Source organism: Papaver somniferum, chromosome 7, assembly GCF_003573695.1.
Source record: "Papaver somniferum cultivar HN1 chromosome 7, ASM357369v1, whole genome shotgun sequence".
In the NCBI taxonomy this organism is placed as follows: Eukaryota; Viridiplantae; Streptophyta; class Magnoliopsida; order Ranunculales; family Papaveraceae; genus Papaver; species Papaver somniferum.
Window position 1 is genome coordinate 65,257,954 of NC_039364.1, and position 10,487 is coordinate 65,268,440.

General features: G+C 37.2%; 1 protein-coding gene across 1 annotated transcript; it reads right to left on the bottom strand.

The window, feature by feature from the left end:
* Positions 1-5,919: 5,919 nt before the first annotated feature.
* On the bottom strand, positions 5,920-9,705 carry LOC113294707. The gene is made up of 5 exons (XM_026543085.1): positions 9,700-9,705; positions 9,333-9,410; positions 9,145-9,156; positions 8,544-8,949; positions 5,920-5,942 (listed from the first exon to the last, which is right to left on the bottom strand). The coding sequence occupies exons 1-5, from the start codon at positions 9,703-9,705 to the stop codon at positions 5,920-5,922; spliced, it is 525 nt and encodes a 174-aa protein (XP_026398870.1).
* Between the last annotated feature and the right edge of the window lie 782 nt (positions 9,706-10,487).

Here is a 10,487-nt window from a genome sequence, read left to right on the forward strand (position 1 = left end):
ACTCTCATGCTCCTCTCCATGCCTTCCAATTGCGTTTCTAACTCGACCTAATTCATTGATTTTCTCATCTAGGGTTTCAGAGAGAAAAGAGGGGAAATCGATGAATTAGGTGGGTAGAGTGGTAGGGAAATGATGGGAAAGGAGATGGGTTGTTGTAGACTGGTGATGGTGGCTATGGCAGGTGGAGAAGGTGGTTGTGGCAGTGGCAGGGCGTGGTGGTGATGGAGTTGCAGACGGAGGTGAGGGGAAAGAGAAGAAGAAGTCGATGGGAAATTTGGGTAAGGTGTGTTTGGTTCGGGTATAGGGAATTTGGTGTTTGGGTGTTGATCGGGTACAACAAGTTTGATGATTTGCGAAGCTCAGCCGTTGGATGTGGAATTGATAGATCGATCTAACGGCTATACGTGAAGAGCTTGTAGCGACCGTTGGATTGTATAATACAACGAAATTAACGGCGCAAGATGGAGTTAGGTGATGTAGTGTTAGACAGGAGCTTCAGACTTTGATGTACTGGCGATGTTGCGACCATTAGATTTAGATGTGTCCAATCTGACGGCTAGAAAGGGAAACGGGTATGGATATAGGAAATGGATCTGGGTGAGGGTTTTGGGCCTTGGATATGCCAAGCCCATATCTTCTTTAAGAACAATTCTTCCTCTTCAAGCCCAGTTCTAACCTTTGGTCTTGTGCACAACATTCTTCGCGGCTTCCTTGCGTAATTCCTCCCGGCTTTTCACTACTTTTCTTCTCTTTTCCGCTCCGCAATTCATCTAACTTTATTTATTACCTAAAAATGCAAAATTAATTAATAAAAATATTTATTCTTGAAAACAATGAAAATACAGAATATGGGATAAAATGTAGAATTAATGCACAAAGGATGAGTTAAATGCCAAGAAAAATATATAGAAATATGCACTTTTTAGCACTCATCATATTGGTTCAACAATCAATATTCAACGATCCATCGAATGAGCAATACTTGCTCACTTCATCATCGTAATAACTATACCTCTGTCTCATGACATGTTCAATTCATGAGTTTCAGAACATCATGCTCAACTCAGCAACTACATGGACTCATCGTCCCATCAAACCACGAAGTCATCAATCGACTAACAAACCACGAGACGTCAATCGTGTCACTTGGGGGGATATCACTTAGGGTTTTGGTCTGGCAGTCTACGGCACGTGTGTTCAAACACACGATGAAATGTGAGAAAGTCGTGCAATCAGTTGAAGGAATTCACGAGGTAGTGGGTGGAAAATCGACCAAGTCTCCACACGTTGAGCAACTGGTTTCAAACACGATCTCCACCTCCCCACTCCTTGATTCCATCAACTGTCACACTTCATGGGATCATGGTGTCTAAAATTCCAGCAATATAAATAAGTCTCTGAATCATGATTGAATCATCAGCATCAACAGTATCATCAATCTCACGTCTCATCGACAACACGAGATCATCAACTCATCAATTGAGCAACTACTCTCAATTGAGCAATTTCAATCATTCAGAGCTTATCATATTTAGAATTCACACACCCACAATATCGATCACCATTGATCTCACACATTTCTCAGCTTCCCTCTTACAGATCAACCCATCCTCTCTTGTGACCGAATTTACTCTGGAACGATCATTGTCTTGATTTAGGCCGGAGTACTACAGATTGATCTCTCAAATCTAAAGCACCCCCTTTGTAGTGGTGCATCTGTGTGAGGTTTAACATTTTGCTCGGTTCGAGGAGTCTCCTCCGTACGGTCGTCTCCTCAATTCCTTAAAAACCAGCAAATCGTTTTTCCCCATCTACAATAGTGTTGGCCCAGATTAAGCTTCCTTGATGGCCATACATTCTGCATGTTCAGGGTTTAGTCCTCCATTGAAGTGGCGACCTCTGATGCATATGCTTTTACCTTAATGATCACGCACAGTTAGCCCAATACCATAAGATTTTGATATGTTATCAAAAGAAGCATCTATGTTTATTTTAAGTTGGCCCTATTTTGGTGGAATCCAATACTCCTGTTTTCTACTTGGTGTTCCTTTTTTACCCTCCTGAGCAATCTTCTCACACTGGTTTATATGACCTTCAGTGCTTGTGTCTGTATAGTTTTTGAAGAAGCTGATTGTGGTAGTTATGTTAATTTCAGAGAGGATGTGTTGGTTATATTTCAGGTTACACTAGTCATTTCATGTATAACTGCTAGTTATATTTCAGGTTACACTAGTCATTTTATGTATATTTCATCTTTTCCACATGTCATTTCATGTATAACTGCTAGTTACACTAGCCAGATGCATCTTCAATTTTTATTCTCTTTTATTTTTGTTGTTCTCTTAAATACAGAATAATATTTGTTTGCATTATTGTTTTGGCATTGGTTCATATGTCTGTTTATTGTAACTGTTATCAACATTAAACACTCTTCTGGACTATTTTTTGTTGTTCTCCTAAATGTTGAACAACATTATTTTGCATTTTTCTTTTGACACTGGTTCATGTTTGTTATATTTCAGGTTTCCGATAAATTCATAAAAGCTAATTGCTTATTTGTGGTAGTGGTCTCGCTGGAATTGTAGTTGACGCTGAATACACAAGTCAGATGCATGTGTAACTCTCAATTACACTAGATAGATGCATATGTAACTCTCAATTACACTAGACAGATGCGTGTGTAACTTCTAGTTACACATGCTAAGAAATTATTATAAATGAAATACATGTATTTTTTGTATGCGTTCTTTTTAATGTCTATTTTTTTATGTGTAACTTTGCATTACACATGTCATAAGGATGTGTAACTTCTGGATACACATGTCATATGCATGTGTAACTTCTGTTTACACATTCACACTATACTTTAATAATTTTGGGCCTAGATTTAATAATTTTGGGCTTAAATTTAAATTTTATTTAATTTGGGGCTTGACAATATATAAAAGGGCATGTATGTCTTTTAATAACTTGGACCTAGATTTAAACTTCTTTTAATTAAGGGCCTCATATTATGGGTTATCAATGGGTTGGGCCTTAGCTTAATTTTCCCTAAACACAATTTCTAGGAATTTGTAATTCCACGGGATTATAAATTCTTGGATTCATGTTAATCCCTCGTATGTTTGGTAACTCAGTTGAGATTCCTAGGATTCATAAAATGATCTTGTGTTAAAGTTCATATATTTTTGACACTGCCATATGAATCTTAAAATTGTATATATATGGGATTTGGAGTAAAAAAAACTGGGTCCATAAATCTACTGATAAATCCCGTCTGAAACGTAATTCCAGGGATTTGGGCAACCAAATGTAGCGAGGGAAACGTAATTCCACCATATCCACTGGACCCATAAATCCTGTAGGATCAGAATCTCGCAGCAATAATGCCTCAGCGAAATTATTAACAACACAACACAGCAGTGTCGCAGAAAAACTTCAAAAACGAAATAATAAACGACGTCACCTAAATCATGAGAAAAATGTGATGGTCCTGCAAAAATTAGGGAGTTTGCGAGATTAACATTTATAAGGTTGCGAGAATGTCGCAAGCCATATCCGAAAATAAAGGACATATTAGCTGTCATCCACTATGTAATTCCCTATAAATAGTCGTTCAGTTGTAAAGGAAATGAGAGAGATCTTTTCTGAGTGAGAAGCAAGTAAATAGGAGAGAGAAAATCTAGAGCAGTGTTTATTCTTGATTCCTTTATCTTTTCTTGTAAGATTGTTCAAACATTCATCAATAAAATTAAGATTGTTAATCCAAAAATGAGTTGAATATTAATGAAATCTTGTGAGGGGTGTAGTGTAGGATTTCCTGCAACTACATAATGGCGCTAGAAACAGGGAGGATTGAAGATTGTTCTAGAAAAAATTGAAGATTAATATTGAGATTTGTGAAGATTTGGAGTAATTGGTTAAGAATTTTACATAATCTCTTGCAATTCATTAATATTGAAGAAATGGCTAGAAGAATAAATACATCAGAACAACCAACTACTGTTAGAAGAAGCAAGAGACTTGCTGGAAGGGAAAGAAGTAAAATGGGAGAATCTACTAGAATGAGAAATAATGGAGAAAATCAAATTCAACCACCAGTTCAACAAACACTAGTACAAGGAAGGAATACAGATTATGATAGGGTGAGTATACACACTTGGCAATCAAATTCAGCAGAAGAAGTAGAAGAAGAGCAGCAAACCAGAAACCGTAGACGGGTAGAGAGAAATCAAGAAGCAGATGAAGGAATAATTCATGGAAATGAGGAAATTGGAGCGTTAGAAACGTTGAGACAAAGAATACATGAAGAAAGAAGAGCTGAGGCAGAAGAACGTGCAAATCTAACAAGGCAAAATCACGAATTGAGGATGAAAAATATGAGACTACGGAGTAGAAGATCGAGAAGTGCTACAAAATCATATTCAAGATCGACTAGAAGAGAGATGAGGCGAAACTCACCCACAATTAATGCTGGAAATAAATATTCGAGAAGAAATATTAAATCCTAATGAAGAACATCGCGAAGATAGAGAAAGGACTGATGATCGTTACGTTCCACAAAATGAAACTTTTGATGATAAGCAAAATGATAGAAATCAAGAGAATGGACAACGTCAGGGACGAAATAATCAAGATGGCGAAGGGAATCGAGAGGAAGGAAGGAGAATTCTACATGAGAGAGAAGCTCAAAGAAATCAACAAACGATTGAAGAAGAAATTGAAAGACACTATGCTGAACAAGCACGTTTAATTTGCTAACGTGAAAAATTGAGAGCAGAAATGGAAGAACAAGAGCTTCAGGATACAATTCGCCAGAACAATCACGGCAATCGAGAAAGAAGGCGTACACAAAACCGGAACAACGGTAATATCAATGAAGAGTATGATAAAGTACATAGGATGGCTGAAAGACATCGAATGGAATTGATAAGAAATGAACAAAATCATGGGGGGGAAATTGAGAGACATCATCATATGCGAATTCAAGATAAAGATGAGGAAGAGAATCACAGAAGAAGACGAAATGAGGATGATGAAGAAGAAATGCAAAATTTCGCGAGAGAAGAAAGACATGAACGCAGAAGAAGGGAGGCGAGATTAAAAAGACCAATGGATCAAAATTCAGGTGTAAATAAACAAATCTTAAAAGAATTAGAAGAAATGAGAGGAACGCTAAATAATAGAGGAGAAGTAGGCAGAAGACAATTAGATGAAGCTATAGAAGAAGCTGCGAAAACTCCATTTACAAGGGAAGTACAACTAGGAGGAATACCTCCGAAATGCAATTTGCCCGCATTAACCAACATTTTTGATGGAACAACTTGTGCAATTCAAAACATTAAAGCCTACGTGAGGTGCATGTTGCAATGGGAAAATCATGATGCCGTATTATGCAAGTATTTTGCATCCAGCTTAACAGGGGAGGCGTTAAAATGGTTCGAAGGTCTACCAAAGAATAAAATAACATCCTTCAATCATTTGCAGACTACATTCCTGGGTAGGGCTGCACATGGTTCGGTTTTCATCGGTTTTTGGAAAAAATTAAACTGAAACCGAACTACTCGGTTTCCAATAATGAAAACCAATGAAACCATTTGGGTAGTTCGGTTTTTCTCGGTTCGGTTCCAAGTCGATTTCGTATAAAACCATTCGGTTTTTGGTTAACCACTGAAATTTTTTATATCTGTCAGTCTCACAAAAATGACGGGCAAATTTTTCTGAACCTGTCACTCAAGTTTCAAACACATCAAATGTTCCAACTTCCAATACATATTGATAGAAACATTAAATTTTAAAGAGTCTAGTTTCTCCTTAATAACAAAAACGAAAAAACATCAAAAAATCATAATCATAACTGACTACACATCTTTAGTTTGTTACAGTGAATACACTTTGCATGTGTAGAAATTGGGTATTTCACAGGAGGTTGTAATGGTAACCTGCACGTACACAAACTCGAGTTAAATATGAATTTCTCAATCATGATCAGTGCAATGGTACATAATGTAACTAAGAACATCAAGATTAGCAACCGCTATGGTAGAGAAGCACTAAACAATAAGCATTCGTTTAGATGGAACTGAGGATGATCCTTTTACTGGAATATGCATTTCTAATGTGAATGTTGCATTATCACCTCAACCAATGAAACTACAATGGAATTGTACTGATATTGAAGAAGTTACAAGTAAAGTAAGCCCTAAACATTCATAACAGTTGACTAAGATGATCTACCTTCAAAAGAAATGGCATGAGTTTAAGCTATTTTTATTCTAAAAAAATATCATAACAGTTGACAGTTCATTGTTTCAACTTGGCTATGCATATGCTTAAACAAATCTAAGTTTTATTCTAAAAAAATATCAACTGCTAAAACTACAAACTAGAGAAACTTACCGCTAACCCGTTAAATCATTTATAATCAACTTCACGATAACAAAGTTGAATCTTCTTCTTCTTCATCATCATCTATGTCAATGCGGATGAACTTAGAAGTTGCAAGAGAACCTAAAAATTCTGCAAGAAATTACATCAATAAGTGACAAACAGTGAGTACAGAAAATAACAAATCAGAATTTTACAAAAGTGAGTTGAGAAAATACCTGAAACATCTTCAACATCATCAGTTCCTAAGGTGTTTGGATCAAGATCAACCGGTGTCCGTAACCATCTTTGCGTGCAAATCAACGCCTCAACAGTCTTAGGCAGCAGTGAACTTCGATATGAATCAATAACTCGCCTTCCAGTACTAAAGGCAGATTCTGAGGCAACAGAAGAGACTGGTATGGCTAGTATATCTCTCGCCATGTGTGATAATACAGGATACCTTGTACTATTAGTCCTCCACCAACCTAAAATTTCATACTGAACACCGCTAGGGCTAATTCTCGGTTCACGTTTCTCCTCTAAATATAACTCCAACTCAGTTTTCCCCTCAACATTGTCATCCTCCTCATCTTCTCTTGCTCTCTCTGCTATTAGACTAGCATACGCAGAATCTTCATCATCAGTAACCCCAGAAGATTGAGTAACATTATTACAATCACATGTGGCACTAGACATGTTTTCATCATTTGCATAGAGACACTTGTACTCTTCGAAAAGTTCTTGAAAATCAGTTTTCACATAAGTCGATAAGTGTTTACGTAATGACGGACCCGTGATATCTAAAGTATCAAGAATAAAATTTAAACCTTTCATTTTTTCACGTGGATCAAGCAAAACAGCAGTGAACATGAGAGTGTTCATTTTATCATATTCTCCCCAATACTTATTAAACTTGTCTAGCATTTTAGTGCCCATACCAGAGAGAAATGGATCTGAACTTTTTACCCATGTGTTCATTGTTCTATGAATGACACTTACGTTAAACAAGAACTCATGTGAAGTAACACGAGTACAGTAAGAAAAATTGACAGTCAAATCATAGAATACCTTTAAAAATTTTCCAAATGATCTTGCATTGGCCCAATCTTCCATATATGGAGCATGTATAGGAGGCGGAGGAGGGGCCTTCTTCTTGCCTTTGTCAACATCATCACTAGCACCGGTAGAAGTAGAAAATACAGGAGGGATGGATCTTTCGTTGAAACAAAACTTATTTTTGAAAGCCTTATCTTCCCGTGCTAGCCTTTCAAAAGCTTTCTGATATCTACAAGCAGCTTCCAACATCATGTAAGTGGAATTCCATCTTGTGTCCACATCTAAAACTAAACATTTTCTGCAATCTATCTTTTCTTGTTTAGCACAATCCATAAACTTACTCAACCTAGCAGGAGAACTCATCACATGCTTCACCACTGCCCTTACTCTCTTAATAGCCATGTGATACTCTCCCAAGCCAGCATTCACAACAAGTGCAAGCACATGAGCAGCACATCTAACTTGCATAAACTTAGTATTCAGTACACCATTTGAACTAATCACTTGCTCCTTTAAATGACCATCCTCCCTTAGATAATCAATAGCTAAATCATTAGCACTAACATTGTCAAGCGTAATAGTAAAAACCCGAGGAAGTTCCCAATCTAACAAACATTCCTCTAACATCTTCCCAATTACCTCACCTGAATGACCTAAAATTTGGAAAAAGTTGATTACCAGTTTGTGCAGCTTCCAATCTTTATCAATAAAATGCGCAGTTACAACCATGTAGCTTTTATTTTGGGCATTTGAGGTCCATGTGTCAGTGGTGAGACAAACTCTCACATTGTTTTCCTTGAAGTAGTTTTTCATCTTTTCTTTTTCAGCTTCGTACAAATTTAATACACCCCGCGAAATGGTCATACGAGAAGGGATCTTGAATATGGATTCAAGTACCCTACAAAGTTCCTTGAACCCTTCTCCTTCAACCACTCTAAACGGCTGCTCATCTAAAATCACAAATAAAATCACTGCCTTTGTACATGCATCTTGATTAAAAGTTGTCGCAACCAATTTTCCTTCTTCTCCTAGCCTAGCCGGTTGAAAATCAAGAGTTTGTTGTCCTTTTTCCTCTTTGGGCATCTTTTTACATATCTTCAAATGATTATTCATACCACCTGTCCCATACTTGGTACCCTGAGCTGCAATCTTTGTCTTACAGTGGCGACATTTTGCATATTTCGAAGGCTTGGGGTCCATATCAAAGTGGTTCCACACATCAGAACGTTTCTTTCCTTTTGGTTCTGTCACTTGACTCACTTCTGTGTCATCTTCAGTTGCATCTTCAGGGGTTTTACGCTTATTGCTATGTGTTTCTGTCACTTTTATGACAGCTTCAGTTGCATCTCCATCTGCACTAGCATCTCCAGCAACACTAGCATCTTTAGCAGCACTTGCACCTCCATCTGAATTTGCACCTCCATCTGAACTTGCATTAGGTGGAGGTCGAGGTGGACGCTTATTAGAAGAAACAGAGGCAGTATGTGTTGAACTGGATCCTCCTCGCATTGTCAAAAGGCAAGTCTGCAATGTGATAAACCATACATTTAATTTAAACCATACATTTAAGCAAAACCCACTGTGTAAATCAACCTAAATGACCTTAATTTAAAATCCCCAATTTTTTTCAATTTTACAAACCCTAATATCATAATTAAAATCATAAACATGACAACAATCACATAAACATGAACATGACAACAATCACAACCAAACTACTTGCAGAGATCCCTGTAAATCAAGAATAAAGGTACAAAAATCAAACAAAACAAAAAATTAAAAAAAAAAACTTAATCAGTAATTTCAATAGCAGATTCAAAACCCCCAAATCTCCATTTCTAGTAAAATTTTTTTAAAGGAATCTGAAACAAAACCCAGATCTACAAAGTTTCAAAAAGAAATCAAACCTGGAAGACACCAGAAGTAGGAGTAATCAAAGAGAAGTTGGATTGAACAACACCAGAAGAATCACGAGAAAGAGCTTCCTGAACCAATTTCCTTTACAAATCATAAGCACAGCTGCACAGTCGGTTGATTTGGAAGTGGAACTGTGGAAGAGCTTTCTGATAAATGATAATACCTACGAAAGAAGAGAAGACTCAGTCGAGTCGAGTGATGTAACTCATGTAAGTTATTAGGGTTAAATATCCCCATCCACGGCCTAAAATCATTTAATCCTATGGTCACTATTAATCGGTTAACCAACTGGTTATTGGTTCGGTTTTATTTCAAAACCTAAACCGAAACCGATTCTGTCGGTTATCTGAAACTGACAACCATTAATGAACCATAGGAATATGGTTATGGTTCGGTTCGGTTAATAATTTTCGGTTCCGGTTTCGGTTTTCGGTTATGGTTCGGTTTTGTGCAGCCCTATTCCTGGGGGCATATATAAGTAACAATTCTTCGCGACCTGGTATTGCAGACGTGTTTGGATTAAAACAAAGGATTGGCAAAAGTTTGAAGCACCTAACTAAAATATGGAGGAATATGTGTAGCGAAATGGCTGGCCGTGTGGATGAGAGATATCTTATCTTATCATTTATCAATGCTATGTTTGCAACCAATCTATTGTATATCCAAATTTTCAGAGTCAAGAATACGATCACAATGACTGAATTGCGATAACTTCAGGAAGAATATATTGCTCTAGAGGAAAGGAAAAATGAAATGGAATCATACCCGGTTGCGAACACCAGTTCACAAACAGCGAATGCAAGCTTATTACCCAAACTAATAAACACAGTGGCGAGCACTTCGCAAGTACAACAAGAAAAGGTGACAGGAAACAATCAACAGAAACTGGTGGCTATGGGAAGCCAAGATCAAGAGGAGTATGAAAGAGAAAGAAATTTCTACAATCGTGGTGGAAATAACAAGATTCAAAGACTCGATCATCCGCAAGAAACTTATGGAGGTCAAAGACAAAACTATAATAGAGGACAAGGAGGTCACAAGGTAGTATGGGAAGAAATCAAGATGCCACCTCTAAATGCAAGTGTGGAAAAAATATGGGAAGCTATAATTTTGATGGAGAATATACCAACACCATGGAACATGGG

Excerpts from the sequence above, each read along its gene's own strand:
- LOC113294707 (XM_026543085.1), bottom strand. Across the intron at positions 5,943-8,543 it reads GGGTACCAAGTATGGGACAG|GTTACCATTACAACCTCCTG; the intron begins GTGGTATGAATA and ends GTGTACGTGCAG.